This window comes from Crassostrea angulata, chromosome 2 (assembly GCF_025612915.1).
Source record: "Crassostrea angulata isolate pt1a10 chromosome 2, ASM2561291v2, whole genome shotgun sequence".
NCBI lineage: Eukaryota > Metazoa > Mollusca > Bivalvia > Ostreida > Ostreidae > Magallana > Magallana angulata.
In genome coordinates this window covers 73,912,688-73,931,975 of record NC_069112.1, presented here as the reverse complement: position 1 = coordinate 73,931,975, position 19,288 = coordinate 73,912,688, and the positions used below count along the sequence as shown (strand labels likewise).

The following is a 19,288-nucleotide window of genomic DNA, read 5'->3' as shown; positions in this document are numbered from 1 at the left end:
TGTACGCATAAACCTAATTAAAAATACAGGGTGTTTCATTCCAGTTAATCTTCAGTGGTTCTATTTTGCGGTATTATTTATCTCATGATAGTTGTTTGTTTATGGCTGAAAGACTATAGTTTAACAGATTAGATTTATTTATTTTCCGTGCATTTTAAATCAGCATAACCCGTGGTCCGACACGTCCTACCTTCTGCATTAAATACACGTGACCTATAGTTCGACCTTGACTGAATTTTTCCCACGGTGATCTATTATCTTTGATTCACTAAGGCGCGGGGATCAATATTAATAAAATATGCCGTGCGAGAGTCATTGGCGGATCAAGAAAGAGGGCGTTGGGTCTGGAATTTAACCCCTCCCACGAAAATTCAAACTTGTTAATTTCATTAAATAAAATTACCAAAAATAGGTCCCAGATTCTCCTTAAGCAAACTAAGTTATAAATCATACCTCCCTGGAAATTTTTTCTTGAACCGCAATAAGAAAAGCGGTGGGGGGGGGGGGGGGGGGGGGGGAGGGCAGATTAGAACTACCCATACAATTTTTAAATGCTTATGTAGGGATAAAAGGACGCAACATTAATGGACACTTGAATCGCTATTTTCTTCTGGTATAATCATAAAACCATGCAAATACATGTAACAGATCGGCGATATTGGGGTGTGGGTTTATAAAATTGTTATTTTTCGTTTTGGTGTTATAAAATTAAACAAATAAATGCCAGGTTGTATGAGATTAAAAATGCGCTCTCTCTCTCTCTCTCTCTCTCTCTCCATCAATTTCAAGATCGTTCCAATGGGCATTCTTTGTGTAGGTTTGGTTGATTGAAGGGGGGGGGGGGGGTAGTGTTGATGCAAAATGTTTATCTTGATATACAAGTGATATACGTCACACTGAAATGAAAACATATCCTACAGGAAATATTCACAACAAAACTCATCCCTTTTTTAGTCGACTTGAAGAAAAAAACCCTCAAATATTTCTTTTAAACATCCGGGTTTGTTAAAATTCAAGATTAAACAGTGCGCCGTGAATACTTGCACGTTATAGTTTTCTAACATATCATCCCCCGCGCGAACAGTCCGACCTTCGCAAGGTCACGCGAGATCGATAGAGCCGTCTGCATACGTGCGGATTTCAATGCAGCCTCAATAATTCCGGAAATTTTCGATTAATAATCATTTCGCAGCATTCGGGCGAGGAGGAAATCTAGCAGTGCATTTGGATTAACAAAGGACACCTGTGGTAAGACTTTGTACAATTTAATTTTTTTTTTCATTTTTGGAATTTTTTGTATTTATGTACATGTGTATGACTGTACATTTTCTGTATACCATTTTACCAATTTTAATATTTTGATACGCCCCCCCCCCCCGAAAAAAACCCTCGAAAAACGACTCTACCTTTTAACCCCCACCTTTCTCACTTTAAGCAGGCAAAAGATAACACTGTCAAAAAAAAAATTTTTCTGTTCTGAATGACAGAAACTTCCTTCAGTATATATCATATCACACTCAATTTCATATAAATCTATTAAAATAATCTTGAAGACGTTTATCATGTCTAAATGTTTCAATGAACTTCGTCTCATTTTTTGTTTTTTAATTAAGTCTAACTTTCACTTTCAGATTTATACAAAACGAATATTTGATTAACTTTTCCTGTCGTTGACTTTTTCATAAATGTATTGAAATCTTTTTGTTTTTCATTTTTTTTTTTTAGAAAAGAAAGAGGCACTGAAACCATCTTTTGTCTGGGAGAGAAACACAGTGTATAAAGTCGACGTCGTCGTGTTATTGTAACAATAAATCAGAAAACCTTCCCATCATGCCTCTGAAACTGGTTCCTTGGGATGTGTTTAAGCATCATCTGCGTCACCATCACGGGGTAGGCCTCACTTACCTGTAACTGACTAATTAATTGGTACACTTAGGAAGGCCACTGTATGCTTATATCTCTCTCTCCATCTCCCTCGTATTTCTCTCTCTCTCTTTTATTTCTCTATCTCTCTGTATATCTGTATTTTCATATCGTCTTTTTCTCCCTCGCAGCTCTCTCTCTCTCTCTCTCTCTCTCTCTAACGGTGTCAATGACAGGGACTTCCTCAATCATAGGTATATATACCTTGGTACCGTTATGATTGTACAGCTATGGTACATTGTAACGTTAGCCGCCTTTGGTCATATTAAAAAAGAACTACAGATCTTCAAAAAGGACAATTTTAACACATTATTCAAAAAGTGCAATTTAATATTTTAAAAAGGTTTTATTCTGTGATCGACTAGTTTATACATTCCCCTGCTTTGAATCATCTCGTAAAAAGTGAATTCATTGATGAAAGGAATACATAATGTAAACAATGCATCCATGCGTTCGGCGGTTAAATCCTTTCTCAAAAAACTTCATGCATTAAACATTTTTTTTCTTCAAGAATACCATTTGGCATATTTTCAAGAATTCTATAAAACAGGAATTATTATTTACAATGACATTTTGAGATTTAATTATCAAAGATTCTTTTATTTATTTACATTTTGATTAATTGTTTTCTTTTTTCCCCCTTTTTTATTTTATAAAACTGCAAAGACCGTGGCGCCGACATTGCTAAATTAGGATCAAACGTAATAAACTTATTATTTTAATTTAGAACTAAAAAATGTACTATATATGTTTAAAATTAAAGAAAAAATAAACAACATAATTCTTTACTTTGAATCCTCTTGGATAAGTTAATATCAAAATGTCAAAATATATACTAGTATATGTAAACAAACAAAGAACGATTATTTAAATCGTGATAAAATGTCGTGTTTCACTACCACAAATTGGACAACCACATAAATACTTACACATCTTCTTTGATAAAATTGTGCCAGAATATAAAATAAAAAAAAAATTGAGAAAACATTGTGTTGCAGCAATTCATCAGCATCGTGTAGTATCTTCTTTTATTGCCTCTTGTCGATAGGACAAAAGGTTAAATATTATATGAACAGAGAATATATTAGCTCCTCCGATTACTTCCTTTTAACGCATGCCTTCCAACTATTTTGATAATTACGTAATATTTCGCAAACCGTCAAGTTTAGTTTGCTAAATTGATTATTATTATTTTTTTTAATGATTTTTGGCGTTGTTGAATGTTTGGTTTATTTATAACTTTCAAAGATTGGCTCAAAAGTTGCTTACAAGTTTTGTCTACACATGGAAGACCCAGGACCTCCCCCCCCCCCCCTTCCCCCTATTCTTTTTTCACCAGCATACCGGATAAAACCAAACACATTCTCATTCATGTAATATATTACACATCTTTCAAAAACGTTAAGTACATCTAGATTTGAAACGCTCATATCCGCATTACGGAAATTAATTTCTTCCAAACCACGCCCGGACCAAATTGGAAATAGACATAAAGACAACCTAATCGCATTAGAGCCACCTGTTGTTTTGTAGTATGACAAATTTTCTTTCACCGCTTCTTACATAGCTGGCATTGATTTATTGGGGAGTTGTTGTATACACACGTTGTTATATAATGCCAGGAGGCGGTGTGTTACGTAATATAGAATTAAAGATGGTTAAAGATAAACAAGTTGAGCAGTTTAAATTGATATAACTACCACGGAAGCAAACACATACAAAACCCAAAATAAAACTAGTTGTGCATTGTACTTTTCCTTTCTTATTCTGAATTAATGATATTAGGCCTTTATTATGTTGTCTTCCGACTGTTTTTGTGGACCCCCCTCCCCCTTGTTTTAAATCACTGTTTAAACGGCTGCATAGAGAACACAGACAGACTACTGGCTATAAAGGACTTTATAGGACGCAAGCTCTATACGCGTGCTCAGGAATCCACAATTGGACGCAAACAACGTGTTAAAAGCCAGCTTCCGTTTATTTCCGGAAGCCAATGTCCGCCCTGTCAGTTTTTGGGGTCAACAACCTGCATTGTGTGCATCGCTTTGGGAATTTTGTTTTGTTTTTGTCTTATTCCTTTAGGGTTTTTCTTTTATAAATTAAACATCGTGTCGTATATAACATTTACATTAAGGGACACATTAAAGGAATTACTTACGTGGTTATTTGTAAATGAACCAGAATAATCAATAGTTGTCTGCATCAGTATATGCGGAACTTCAGTCATGGAGAATTAATAAATTCGAAATTCCGCTGATGCTTTAAGTTTTAAACTTCATCGGATCATAAATTTTGTATGAATACATATGAATAGGGTAACATAAGATTTCAGGGAAGGTAACATGAATAAATAAAGGAGAGAGAGAGAGAGAGAGAGAGAGAGAGAGAGAGAGAGAGAGAGAGAGAGAATTGTCGCAATATCAACCGAGACGTGGAGCTAACAGCCAGGGGATGAACACATTCAATAGTTAATATCTTTACTATACTCTGTCCCGAGGTTTTGCTTCCACCATTTTTTGCTTGATATTTCGATAATCATAAATACCTTTATTATACTTTCATGTGAAATACTGAAATCTGATTGGTTAAGACACAGTTGACAACCCGTCCTATTACCCTCAGCGTTAGCAACACACTTAGCAACGGGTAACATAATATAAATAGTGCCTGTGTGGGAGGGTAACAGTTGGAAATGGCAACCCTCGAAAACCATTGTCAACCTCCGCTTCGCGTCGGTTGACAATGGTTTCCTCGGGGTGTCAATTTCAACTGTTACCCTCCAAAACAGGCACTATTTACATACTGTTATCCTCCAAAATAGGCACTATTTATTTTATTATACTGAATGTCTTAATTTTAGAGAATTTTTATATTGAAATGATATAGAAATGATGTGAATTCTAAGGCGAACCGTACGCGCATAATTTACGGGCATGTAACAATTCGTTGTGTTACCCGTTGCTAAGTGTGTTGCTAACGATTAGAATTTTCAGGATTTTGGTGGTTTTTTTGCTTGTCAAGATTTTTTGGATGAGTCTGGCCCACACTTTAAAAAACGATGCTACGTGCCTGCTTTCTTTATCGATTTATTCAAATCTGAACACCTAGCAGTCGTTTGTACATTAATCAATCAATTAAGCAATCGATCGATCAATCATTAACCAACCAATCAATCAATCAGTTCAAAAAATCGCTCTAACTTCCACAGACCGCATTGCACGCCGTTCTTTTGATAAACAAATGGTTAATTCTAATTCATGAAAGCACGTTCTTGTTTTGATTACTTTGTCACATGACATAGTGCACTGAAATAAACTTGCATATTCTACAGTACACGTAGTTGTTCATTAGTCTACTATATAGTATCAGCAGAGCGATATTATAGCTAAAATTTGATTATAGGATTGCATTCTAAATCTTTCCAGCATTTTGCAATTTTAATGAAAGCAATTGCATTTAGGTAGTTGAGAAGGCAAGCACTTAGTATCTATGAAGAGTCTGCAATTAGCCGTTTGCAAAATATGGATCCATACACGTGTCTGCGCTGAAACTGCAGTTTCGCTACATGCATCACACAGAAAAATACCAGCGGTTTCCATTATTTTTTGTTATACTTTCATGTTAAATACTGAAATCTGATTGGTTTAGACGCTGTTCATAATCTGTTCTATTACCCTCAGCGTTAGCAACGCACTGAGCAACGGGTAACATTATATAAATAGTGCCTGTTTGGGAGGGTAACAGTTGAAATTGACACCCCGAGAAAACCATTGTCAACCGACGCGAAGCGGAGGTTGACAATGGTTTTCGAGGGGTGTCAATTTCAACTGTTACCCTCCCAAACAGGCACTATTTATATAATAGTTCAAGACGCGATTCGAATGTTCATGGCAATACCTTGATATTTACATGAAAAGGAAACGGTAAGCGCCAGGCAATGCTAGGTATATATATAGAGTTATGTTTTAGAAAGAAAAGTAAATGGAACTTAAAGCAATATGAGCTGATTATTTTTAAGGTTTTATTTCGTTTCAAAAACCTGTTAGAATGATAAGTCTGCGTGTATCTTAAACTTATATGATAAATCAGATTTGAAAAAAAATCATTAATATTTGTCAGAAGAAAGATTTCTCTTCTAAGGAGATTTTTGTACAGGATAACAATAATTCAATTTTGCTTTAAATAAGGCTTCTTAAAGGCTTTTCATACAAAAATAAAGCTAACAGAGATTTAAAAGCCATGATATTTTTTGTCATTTTAGCAGAAAATAACAATTTGGCAAAAGAATCTCAACATGAAGATTGCAGCTCATATTGCTTTGAATTAGATGGCTAACAGGCGGCGTTTTAATTTCCCACATTCATCGAGAAGATCTGCTTTTAAATGATAACTTTGCATACAAGATATTTGTGCACTTTAAAAAAAAACCAAATTGATTAGTATGCATCTTTTCCCCGGTAAATACTAGTATTCCTTAATGTTCACAGTTGTCCAGGTCACGTGACCATTTGGATGTCAGGAATTTTTATGATCCCAGGCACCAAAACATTCATTACGTTGTGCCGACGAATGCTTTGCTATGCTCCAAAGGTCTTTGTCGCCGGCGAGATGAACACTCACAGTAATGTCGACATTAAAATCGAAAGTAAATGAAGAAATTAGTATTTGATGAGCCTACGCCAATAACATGCCTGATATCTATATCTAAATGATGCATCTCTGTTCGTCGATTGACAACTAATCAAGTTTCTGCTTAATTGATGGACAGCCTTATCAATGAATTGTTCGTTATTTACTCTCTTGATCGAAGGCACATTGGTAAAGCAAAAGAGGCGTCAGAAAGACATGCAGTGTTTGCATAATTTGAGTTCAATGCAAATATTTGTTATTGATTAATTGTTATTGATTTGAAGACATGAAGTCATTTTTAATGAATTATACATAAAATTACTTTAAATTATCACAGGTCAGTACTTCACTAAATTCAGGATGTCGTGCCCCCCCCCCCCCCCCCCTCCTCCCATACACCAGTCACATCCCAACAATTTATCTTTCCCTCTCACCATCTCTGTCTGTCTGTCTGTCTGTCTCTCTCAGTATATATTGTTCATTCTGACGCTAACAATAATGTATGTTTGAACCAACATGAAGTGTTCACATTTCAAGATATTGATATAATAATGACAGTTAGGAGCAAGTTATCAATTACAGAAACAGAAACCTCCCAGCGGGCCTGGGATGCGACCGGGGGAAAAATCCATATGCAAGTACTTGAAAAATGTGTTTTTGTCAGTGAAGCTCTTTGATAAAGAAGGCGAGAAAAGCCATCCAGTGTTAAGACTGCTACCGTCAAGAGCGAGTGATGGAATAACGTGAACACCGGGAAGTTGCGTGTTGTCAATTATCAATAATAAGAGTTGACCATTAAGCGGCGGTTTAATGGCGCAGAAACCTTGCAGTGTTATCAGGGTGTCCTTGATATGCCCTTGTTCTGTACATCTCCGTGATTACAGAGGGCAACTCCTGTATCCTCAGTCTCCATCTTGCTCTTATAGTCTCATAATCGACATTTATTGTTTGATTGAGTGAATCTGGACAGGAATCAATACTCATTTGGATGATGGGGAACCACAGTAGGTTTTGTCTGATACATTGCTACAGGATAAAACAAAAGGTTCATTTCTCTTGCACATCCAGCGGGAGGGGGGTCTTTTTTCTGGAATTGGATGGGTTTAAGAGTAATAGTTTTTGTTTGCCAGAAGGGGGTCGGAATCCTTTTTTTCGCTAACTTTACTATGTGATCCCCCCCCCCTTCCCCGATCCGCGCACGATGTATACAATGTAAGGGTTCCTGGTAAATTTCATTGTCTACTTCTGCCAATACCCGCTATCTACATGTACCTTAGAACGCTATCTACCAATGCACGCTATCTACATATACCTATGCAAGCTATCTGCCAATGCATGCTCTCTACCTTTACCCATGCTCGTTATCTACATGTATCAATGCAAGCTATCTCCCAATGCACGCTATATACATGTACCTATGCAAGCTATCTACCAATGCACGTTATCTACATGTATCAATGCAAGCTATCTCCCAATGCACGCTATATACATGTACCTATGCAAGCTTTCTACCAATGCACGCTATCTACTAATGCACGTTATCTACATGTACTTATGCATGCTATTTACATATACAAATGCACGCTATCTTTTAATGCACGTTATCTACATATACCTATGCAACTATCTACTAATGAACGCTATCTACCAATGCACGCTATCTACATGTACATATGCACACTATCTACATATACCTATGCATCCTATCTACACGTACCTATGCATGCTATCAACATGTACCTATGCATGCTATCAACATGTACCTATGCATGTTATCAACATGTACCTATGCATGCTATCTACATGTACCTATGCATGCTATCAACATGTACCTATGCATGCTATCTACCAATGCACGCTATTATACATGTACCTACGCTAAAGACGGGTTACAGATTGGCTGTATATGTTTATAAGACTAAAGATCTAGTATTCGTGTAGGTTTCAATTTTAACCTTTTTTTGCATAAAAGCCAATAAGGTGTGCAAGGCAGTCATTTAATTTAAGTTTTGTATCGTAAACAGTGTACATACATGTATAAATTTATATAAAAACACAAAGTTGATACAGAATATTTTAAGTGACAAATACGCCCGTCTAATATTATCAATTCAACAATTAAAAAAAATGTTTTTTTTATACTCTAGTAACAAAACTTGATACCTATGACTAATATTTTTACATTTATATTTGTACCCTTTAAGTTGATAATATATTGTCAATATATATATGAAGACCTTTTATAGTATTCATTGTTGATTGTTATACTTTCATGTTAAATACTGAAATCTGATTGGTTTAGACGCAGTTAATAATATTTACTATTACCCTCAGCGTTAGCAACGCACTTGGCAACGGGTAACATTAAAAAATGTTACATGCGCGAAAATTATGCGCGTACGGTTTGCTGTAGAATTCACGTTATTCCTATCTAAAAGCAGTAAAATTTTCTTAAAAATTTTAAAAAAGACATTCAGTATAACAAAATAAATAGTGCCTGTTTAGGAGGATAACAGTTGAAATTGACACCCCGAGAAAACCATTGTCAACCTCCGCTTCGCGTCGGTTGACAATGGTTTTCTCGGGGTGTCAATTTCAACTGTTACCCTCCCAAACAGGCACTATTTATATACTGAAATCTTTCTAAAAGTACTTTCATTTTCATTTAAGTAACCGCCTACTTTTGACTCTTACATATATATTTAAAAAGCTGTCACCATGCGACAATCTAGAACAATCCTAGTGCTCTTTAATTTTTTTTCTGGGCCGATTCTTTGTATAGTCAATTGAATTCCCGGTTTGTGGATTATCTGTTCAGGTCTTTTATCAGCCCCCATTGGTACCTGAGTACGTGCGAAATCGTGCGTTTTTCCGTGATCATGGACTTAGACTTTGACACTTATGGATTGCGTAACCCGGAAAACTTGTTAGCGATCGGTATTGAGACAGTAACCCGGATGAAAATCATTTAAAATGTTTCTTCCTCTTTAATGAACCTTAAAAAAAGAGGAAAATAATATTATTGTAATCAAGGTATCACCTTTTAAATGGGAAATATACTATGTATTAGTCCCTTTAATTTATATTAAAATACAAATTAATCAATGTCTTTAATTTTGGATGAAATTGGAACGACAAGCAATGAATTATTTTCATTCCGTGTAATGTCATATTCTTTTAAATGATTTTTTTCTGTTTATACACTCTAAGTATAACTGCCGGATTGTTGCGTGTATGGACAAAGTACCAACGTGGAACAACGTTGGCAACATGTATTACATGTACACTTCATGTAATGTATTACTGGTACACTACATGTAATATATTACAAGTACACTGCATGTAATGTATTACAGGTACACTACATGTAATGTATTGCAGGTACACTACATGTAATGTATTGCAGGTACACTACATGTAATGTATTGCAGATACACTACATGTAATGCATTGCAGGTACACTAAATGTAATGTATTACAGGTACACTACATGTAATGTATTGCAGGTACACTACATGTAATGTTTTGCAGGTACACTACATGTAATGTATTGCAGGTACACTACATGTAATGTATTGCAGGTACACTACATGTAATGTATTGCAGGTACACTACATGTAATGTATTGCTGGTACACTACATGTAATGTATTGCTGGTATACTACATGTAATGCATTGCAGGTATACTACATGTAATGTATTGCAGGTACACTACATGTAATGTATTACAGGTACACTACATGTAATGTATTACAGGTACACTACATGTAATGTATTACAGGTACACTACATGTAATGTATTGCAGGTACACTACATGTAATGTTTTGCAGGTACACTTCATGTAATGTATTGCAGGTACACTACATGTAATGTATTACTGGTACACTACATGTAATGTATTGCAGGTACACTACATGTAATGTTTTGCAGGTACACTACATGTAATGTATTGCAGGTACACTACATGTAATGTATTGCAGGTACACTACATGTAATGTATTGCAGGTACACTACATGTAATGCATTGCAGGTACACTACATGTAATGTATTGCAGGTACACTACATGTAATGTATTGCAGGTACACTACATGTAATGTATTACAGGTACACTTTTTCTCTATCACTAACTATCCTTTACTTATTATCTCTGTCTTTCCGTGTCTGAAACAAACCTTCTTTACATAAATTTAAAAATAAAAAAAACGCCTCCAAAACATGGCACGAGCTTTTTTTGCTTAACAAACGTTGAGAATTCTAGACTCTGTATCTCGCTTATAACTTGACAACCGACTTTTTAAAAAAGATTCGACTGATGACTCAGAAATATCTTAAAATAGCATATTAACGTTAAAATTGAAATTAAAAAAAACGAATAAAATTAGAAAAGTTTCTATCCAAATCGCGACCATGCCAATTTATGGTCCGTTTCTATCTAAATGTTATCTTTATCTTAAGGTACCTCACTACACCTTCACTTATACTTTTTAAGCCACTGCGTCACAAGATGGCGATTTAAATGTATTTTTAAAAAAGTATCGTTCGAGTGGTTTGTATATCGTCGTAGCTCAGTGGTTAAAGTATTGGTTTCTGGACCACAGATCGAATCCGCCTGGAGCTTTTGTTCATGTTAACTGAACTTCTTTTTGGAAAATGTAATTTTTCATCCAAAATCGATGAAAATCGAAGAATTTTGATGATGTTTTTACGACCTTTTGCTATCAAAACCATTGATGTCTGTGTTTAATTAGGGTCTTTTTCCATGTTTTTTTTTTCAGACCAAGCCGTTGATGGCGGTGTTTGGGTTAGGTGCTTTCCTTTCTGTTACATATCCAGTGTTTTGTCTTCTCACCAGCCCAGATATAAAGTAAGTGAAGTATACATTATCCAAATGTCTGAAACTCACGGTGAGTCAATGCTTACTGACCGTGGGTCAACTCATTTAACTTTTCTCCTTCTTATGAAAATTATGAGTTCCTTGTCGTTTGGCTTCTCCACACCCCTATTAAAGAACTAGCGGTTCAAAGACTTTATAACAAAAGTGTCTTTTTCTACCAACAAAACACAAATGAATGTCGCTTTCTCATTGGTGAATTGAGAGTAATAAATATTCATGAACACGAGAAATTTCATAAGAGTTTGCCCATGGACAGTACGCAGTATGCGAGACTGACCGCCGATTTTCTATGGCAGTATTGTTTTAATTTCAGTAACAATCATTGAATGTTCGTAATTGATTCAACTCTCAATAATACAGCATAGCCCTTGCTTACTTTTAAACGTAAGTACTGTTGTTGATTGCTGAACAAGGAAACCTGTTGGTGAAGGGTTTGAGGGTTTAGGTTGGTTTGAGATCATGCCCCGATCATCACTGCAAATATCAATGTTTTGAGGTGAAAGTTCACAATCTGAATTGATGAGTACGGGTGTTTCTAAGATTTTGCAGTGCGTTATGCAGTGCGTTATGTCCATTTAAGTATGGAAGGAATTAATTGGTAAAGAAATATACCGTTCAATGTGTTGTTGAGATCAACAAAAAGATATATATCTTTGTAAATTAGATATTCTAAAACATGTTTTTAATATGAACATCTACACAATTTTTTGTCGTTGATTTTTCTCCAGACTATGGAAACGACAAAAACGCCCACGATATGAAGATGTTGATATCACAAAGAGTAAAACGGTAAGCAGTGTTCTTACAAGGATCAAAGGTCAAGATTTAGTAGACATGAAAAATACACTGTGCCAAATCATCAGGGCAAAATTTGGAATTTATTGAATAAGTGATATATTCGGGGACTTTTATTTCTCACAAAAAAGCGAATTCAAGTTAGTTATCTTAAGTTATTTTTTGCCGTAAAGTTTGTCAATGTTTTGTTTTGACAGATATATACGGTGACACCTTTAGTTCAAAGAACTGGACCAGTAAGTGAAATGGAGGTTCTAGCTCATGAAGCAGTAGGACCTCGCCAATATGTGTATGGAGATGAAAGAAAGTAAACGGAATAAGGAATAATAATATTTATGGTCAATGAGAGATAACTGTGTTTGAAAATTACATTTTGTGTGATTATTGTGTTTTTTCGACTTTAATAGAATTTGATGATTTTTAAGAATTGCACTGATATATTGTTTAATAAATTTGATGTCTGAAAAAGTATGATATCAACATATATTTTGAGAAACATAACTTAGCATATATTACTCTGTTTTTAAATTCAAATTCATATGTCTTGATAATCTCCATGTGGCGATGCCGTTTTTATATCTAACGACTTTCTAAAAATATGTAAACGTAATTGTTAGTTTTAACTTCCTTAGAAAGACGTTAAAGAGCCCTGCTTGTTAATATTTAAACAGAAAACACGGTGAATTTTGTAATTTGCTGTTTGATTGGTCCAAAGACACAGATATATTTAATTAACCCCGTGTCAAAAGTTTCTGTGATTTTTATAGACATTCACTTAATTCAATAGTTCTGCATTAAGTCCATACTGTACACATTTTTCCGAGAATGAAGACACAGGAACCAGTTTTAAAATTCATGAAAACTCAAATATATTTGCGAGAATCTAATGAATAGTTGTTTTTTATTCAATTAAATTAAACTAAAATAAAATTGTTTTTAACTTCATTATTTACAAATTTATCTGTGTGAAGCCGATAAATAAATTTATTTTACATATGATGATAGTTGTTGTTTTTTTTATTCAACTAAATTAAACTAAAATTGAATTGTTATTAACTTAATTATTTTCCTTAGGTCGCTGTAGGTTTCGACCAATCAATTATCGTAGCGTGTAGATTGATTTCATTCACGTCAGTTTCTTTAGAGCTATAAATTGCAATAAGTTTTCGTAAGAAATAGAGAGAATCATACTCGGTAGATGTAAATATTTGTTAATATATCCATCCACCAAGTATGATTTCCTCTATTTCCTAAGGAAGTTGATTGTAATAGTTCTGTACAAACTGACAGTTCTGAAATCTTTACGCCCCGTTTTATCTATTAAACCTTCAGCAATCTAATAAAAAATCACGGACTGTACGAAATATTCGTAATAATGTCATACTCGAATTCCAATTGGAGACGATTTGCCCGTTTCTTTTAGTGATGTATTGATGCACTTTAACAGTAATTTAGTTAATTTCACTTACTAGTACTTTTTACAATCAATTTATTAATTTGTTAAAAGGAATATGGGAATATAAACAATAAAATATGTTCTTTAATGGTTTTTGCGGGTTCATTCACTAAAGAATGCATTTTAATATTTAAATAATATTAACATTGTCGACGTAAAATATTAACTTTCATTTGTCAACAAATTTTAAATAAATATCAAAACAATGAAAAATGAGATTTTCATTAAGATTTAATGTAAATGTTAAAAACTCTCAAGGTAAATGATAAAAAAAAAAAACAACATTATATAAAATAATCCATGGAAACTTGTTTACACTTAAATATAATTTATATAAGATGCAAACAATTTAAACGATTTTAAATTATAACAAAATTAGAAAACTGAGAAAACCATTATTTTAAATGGAACTACATTTATATTTCATTAAATGTCTGTATACAGGAAATGTCAGATGGAGAAATGACGCATCCTAAAACGGTGGACTGAGTTTCTCAAACACAGGTATTGTCAGACACGGACATGTTATTGTACACATGTATTGTCAGACACGGACATGTTATTGTACACAGGTATTGTCAGACACGGACATGTTATTGTACACAGGTATTGTCAGACACGGACATGTTTTTGTACACATGTATTGTCAGACACGGACATGTTATTGTACACAGGTATTGTCAGACACGGACATGTTATTGTACACATGTATTGTCAGACACGGACATGTTATTGTACACAGGTATTGTCAGACACGGACATGTTGTTGTACACAGGTATTGTCAGACACGGACATGTTATTGTACACATGTATTGTCAGACACGGACCTGTTTTTGTACACAGGTATTGTCAGACACGGACATGTTATTGTACACAGGTATTGTCAAACACATACATGTTATTGTACACAGGATACGACGGACAAATGTACAAATGTTTTTTACACAGGGAATTGAACACACGTAAAAGTTTTTTGTACACAGGTAATGGCGGACACGTACAAGTTTATTGAACACTTGTAAAAGCGGACACGAACAAGTTTCTTGGACACAGGTAATGGCGGACAGGTACAGGTTTCTTAAAGACAGGTAAAATAAGACACGTGCTATTTTCTTGAACAAAATGTCTTGTTAAACACATACTAAAAACATGAGCACGTGAACATGTAAAGTCATGAGTACGTGTAGATGTAAAGACAGGCACGAACAAAACATGTTTCCATATCACATGTCATGTCAGAAACATAAACGATAGAAGTCAGATGCGCTACGAATTGTCCTCTGCTGAAGATATGGGAATGGCAAACGACGATCCAGTAATCCTGGTCTGCTTCAGCTATCAGAACGTTTGGGTCCGTCTAATACCTGAAATAAATCGAGTTTCCATTAGAGATAGTAAATAAGATATCAATATAATCAAATTTGCATTTCAGAAAATCAATGAAATATTTACTATTTATGCTCTTTTATTTACATATAAAGATTCAGTTATAATACCCATTTACATGTAAATATTCTGCATATATTTTTTACACATAAGAACCGTATTATTAAAATGTATGCGTTCCATTACTAATATAACCTTTATAACTGTTCCGAATTATTTTTAAAAAGTTCACTAACGCGCACGTATGATATTACTCAACATTACAAATTAAAATATATGACCATGACAATCATCATTTTCTTTTAAACTCATGCACAAATTTATTCAGTAAAAAAGAAACTACCTACACCTTTACAAGATACAAAGCTCCCATAATCAGGCCTTGTTTGAAATCTGTAAAGAAAAGTATCAATTGTTATGACTCCTGTGAGTTGTCTTTATGTATTCAACACTCATCTATTTTTGCATAGTTTACATGGGGTAATGTAGTGAAATAATACCATGCCTACATGAATACAAAAAGAATAGTTAGACATAACATACTTTTAAGGGAATCAACAGTGTCGTATCTGGATAGGTAACTCAATTTAATGTCGCTTCATTTATTCTTTTTTTCTGTAAAAAAATTATAAGGTATTAATACAGATATACGATATTTAAACAATTGCGAATATCTATGATATGCATTCAAATTTTCAAAGATATGGATAATAAATTAATATTGAAGGCGATACATGTAGTAGTTAAATGTATTCATGTTTATGAGTAAGCACCATCAATTATGTGTATAAAAACGGTTTATTACAAACAAATCAAAATATACAAAGGAAGGAAATCGAAAGCTAAATAGAATGAATAATGGCGTTAAAAATACCAAAAAATAGTTTAAACTACCTATACTTCAATGAGATTTGAAGCCTTGTTAGAAATCTGTAAAGAAAATTATCTATTATTATGCCTCCTGTGAGATTGTCTCTATGTATTCAACAATCATCCATTTTTGCATAGAATACATGGGATTATGTAGTGAAATCATACTATGCTTACATACATACAAAAATAGTATGACATGACATACTTTCAACGGAATCAACAGTGTCGATTCTGGATAGATAACATCTCCATTAAATGTCGCTTATCATATTCATTATTTATCTCCTTTTACTGTAATAAAAGTAAATTAAAAAAGTATACAGATATGCGGTATTAAAACTGCGCGAATGTTTATGATATGCATTCCAATTTTGAAAAGATATGGATAACAGTTTGTTATTGAAGGCGATACATTGACGGTTTGTTATTGTCATTTTTTTGTTTAGCAGTTAAATATACTTACGTTTCAGACTAAGCTCCGTCAGTCATGCGTATGTAAATGGATTCTTACAAACAAATCTAAATATACAAGCAAAGGAAATTTCAAGCTAACGAAGAATGAAAACTCGGGTTAAAAATAAATAATAACATAAAAATATATGCACACAAAATGCATAGTTAAAAACATGTTAATCTTACACATAATCTTAAACATATAGTATGCATAATTTAAGGATGACCAGTTTCTTAATCTTAAACATGTAAAGTGTGCATCAATACTACTGGGAACTCCACATTCGCGAGATTGAGAAGATTAGTAAAAGTATGTTATGAAATAAATATACAAATATTTTTTTTAATTTATCAAAGACGATTCAAAAGTAATAAAAATACCGTTCTTCATTAAAAATCAAACAATATTTAATTAAAATATGAGTGAAAGACATTAACAAAGAAGCAACGTTCAATCAAAAGAAGCATTAATTCATGTAGATTTGAAAAAAATTAAATTAAAATAAATAACTGCAGATTGCTGGTGACAGACACTTAAACCGCAAGGGCTTGAAATTCAAAAGCTCTAAAATTACTTTTGAACCAAATAGGTATTATTCAGAAAAAAATGTTCTTTATATTCTTTAACGACAAAATTTTAACACTTACCCATCGTGCACTTCTATTACTCCCCGTTGTTTCATACATACCAGATTTCTCCAAACAATAACGCGACAACTCGTTGTAATGCATATATACAAATTAAGTTATTTGTGGTTATTTTTTTTACCAGATTTTTAAAAATTATTTTTGCAAAAGCTGCTTTAAACTATATCAAAGTAATGTAATGCATCATACACCCAAAAAACAATTCTACCATAGTGTCGTTGATTTACTATCACAAAAGAGTAGCCTTTATGTGCATTGATATTCACGCAAATTCCAACTATGTTCCCCATATAATGTGTGCTTTGTAATGTATTATTCTGTTTGTGTTTGTTTGTTTCTCTAGTTGTTTCTTTTGTAAAATAAAAGAAAAAAATGTGTAAATACTTACCAATGGACATATCATTGGCTTCTGATGTACTCAAATCAGGTAAGTCATAGTACAGTTTTATTTTACCCGTCAATATTTAAAAAAAATATTTTAACACGAATAAAATGTCAGAAAAAAATATATTTTTTTAAATATCCCCTTGTACGAAATCATGTTTTAAACTTTTCTTTAAAGGACGTTTGGATGAAAATTGACAGTTTTCAAAGCTTACATTTCAAAATTAAATGAAAATGTGTTTGAAAAAAAAATACTTTTTTGACAGAAGTATCCAATCCAGCCAGGACGGCAGCCATAATCACATGAACCACTGACATCGTTACAGCCATCACATGTGTAACTGTTGATACATGTCTCTGAACAGTCTTGTCCAAAATATCCAACGGGGCAAACTGACATGAACCAAATGTGTTACGTACTTAGTATTGATCACTATTTACTGTTTCGTTCTTCGTACCAATAAAATACACGCATTACTTATCATTTTTTTTCTGTTATTTATCTTACATGTATCTACTCACGAGTTTTACACAAGTTCCCTTGATAGTCAGCAACACATCCTGTCAAACATGTCCCATTGATAATAGAACACTTGTTTACGTCACGACAGTGTCCACAGGTTTCTTTGCAGTCGTAGCCATATGACCCACTGTCACATGCTACGAATAAAATGGTAATTTTTATAAATGTAACGTGTTAAGAAATATTATTCATTTTAATTGTTTTGAATTCATTCATATGTAATTTGATTTAGATAGTAAATATATATTCATTTTAACAGCAACTTGATCTGAGAAATTTGATATCAATAAGACATACGCAGATTATCAGATCAATAAAGAAGGAAATTGGTCTGTCCCCTTAGACCAAGCTGGGTACATACATGTTATTATAAATTCATTACGACTTATCCATACTTATTGGGAAAAGCAATAAATTAATGCTTATCTAGCTACAACAGTAATCTATTAAGAAATTCTTTTCAAACACAATTTAAAAAAGCAAACGTCTTTTTCATTGATTTAATAAGGCAGCAGTAATGTGCATTTAGAAAATCAGCTTACACTGTAACATTATTGTGATAAAGTTTTAATTGCAATAAATACTTTTGGCTAAATGAAATGTATATCATAAAACAAAACACTTACATGTTTTACACAAGTCCCCTTGATATCCAGCATCACATCCAGTCAAACATGTCCCTATCATAGAACACCGGTTTACGTCACGACAGTGTCCACAGATTTCATTGCAGTCGTAACCATACGACCCTCTGTCACATGCTACAAGTTTAATCATTTGAATTATAAGTAAAAATAAGTGTATTAATAAATTAAGTTGCAAGTATAGAAGGGTGTCCATTATACATATGTGACTAGCTAAATTTTATTATCATGGACTGCAGTCTCCAATCAAAGTACTGAAGTACTGTCGGGAGTTGATTTTATTGATTATTATCAATTTTAAAAGTAACGATATGTTATTTTTAATGGCAAGTAGTTTCTAATCTGTATTTGAATTACTCACATTTTCATAATATGAATTCTCGAACTTTTCCGACAAGAATTTCGAGAAAACTCCGTATGAATCATGTTGTATAATATTTAAAGATAAAATTAATTCTATCAAACTGTTTGTCAGTAATCGTTTTGTTTCTAAAAATTGTACACGTCTGGACCCAATCAATATTAAACTCTAGTCTCGTTCAACCAGACGCTCGGCTGTCTCCGTTAAATTCTGACAACCAAGAGAGACTCTCTGTTTGTCGGAAATTTACGGAGACAGCCGAGCGTCTGGTTGAACGAGACTATATTTAACTCTGGAGTAGGAATACATGCAACTA

At 33.6% G+C, this 19,288-nt stretch overlaps 2 protein-coding genes and 1 long non-coding RNA gene across 3 annotated transcripts in view; 1 reads left to right on the top strand and 2 right to left on the bottom strand.

Annotated features, from left to right (window-relative positions):
• The first annotated feature begins 1,004 nt into the window (after positions 1 to 1,004).
• LOC128172187 (uncharacterized) lies at positions 1,005 to 12,714 on the top strand. Its single transcript, XM_052837970.1, has 5 exons — positions 1,005 to 1,248; positions 1,726 to 1,890; positions 11,330 to 11,418; positions 12,177 to 12,237; positions 12,441 to 12,714. The coding sequence occupies exons 2-5, from the start codon at positions 1,831 to 1,833 to the stop codon at positions 12,552 to 12,554; spliced, it is 324 nt and encodes a 107-aa protein (XP_052693930.1). The 5' UTR covers positions 1,005 to 1,248; positions 1,726 to 1,830; the 3' UTR covers positions 12,555 to 12,714.
• Positions 12,715 to 14,000: 1,286 nt separating this feature from the next.
• Positions 14,001 to 15,713, bottom strand: LOC128172190 (uncharacterized). The gene is made up of 3 exons (XR_008242207.1): positions 15,630 to 15,713; positions 15,434 to 15,479; positions 14,001 to 15,064 (listed from the first exon to the last, which is right to left on the bottom strand). It is a non-coding gene; the product is annotated as an uncharacterized LOC128172190 (long non-coding RNA).
• Positions 15,714 to 17,578: 1,865 nt separating this feature from the next.
• Positions 17,579 to 19,288, bottom strand: part of LOC128172165 (multiple epidermal growth factor-like domains protein 11) — a 127,156-nt gene continuing 125,446 nt past the window's right edge. The window contains exons 7-9 of the mRNA XM_052837944.1: positions 18,594 to 18,728; positions 17,967 to 18,104; positions 17,579 to 17,837 (exon numbers count right to left, since the gene is read on the bottom strand). Coding sequence (XP_052693904.1) covers positions 17,656 to 17,837; positions 17,967 to 18,104; positions 18,594 to 18,728 — 455 coding nt within the window. The 3' untranslated portion in view covers positions 17,579 to 17,655. The remainder of the gene's footprint in view (positions 17,838 to 17,966; positions 18,105 to 18,593; positions 18,729 to 19,288) is intronic.

What these genes read in the sequence shown, in the direction of transcription:
- LOC128172187 (XM_052837970.1), top strand. Translation starts at nt 1,831, where the DNA reads ATGCCTCTGAAACTGGTTCCTTGGGATGTGTTTAAGCATCATCTGCGT. An exon ending in CTCACCAGCCCAGATATAAA is followed by an intron (nt 11,419 to 12,176) that starts GTAAGTGAAGTA and finishes ATTTTTCTCCAG; the next exon opens with ACTATGGAAACGACAAAAAC. An exon ending in ATATCACAAAGAGTAAAACG is followed by an intron (nt 12,238 to 12,440) that starts GTAAGCAGTGTT and finishes TTGTTTTGACAG; the next exon opens with ATATATACGGTGACACCTTT.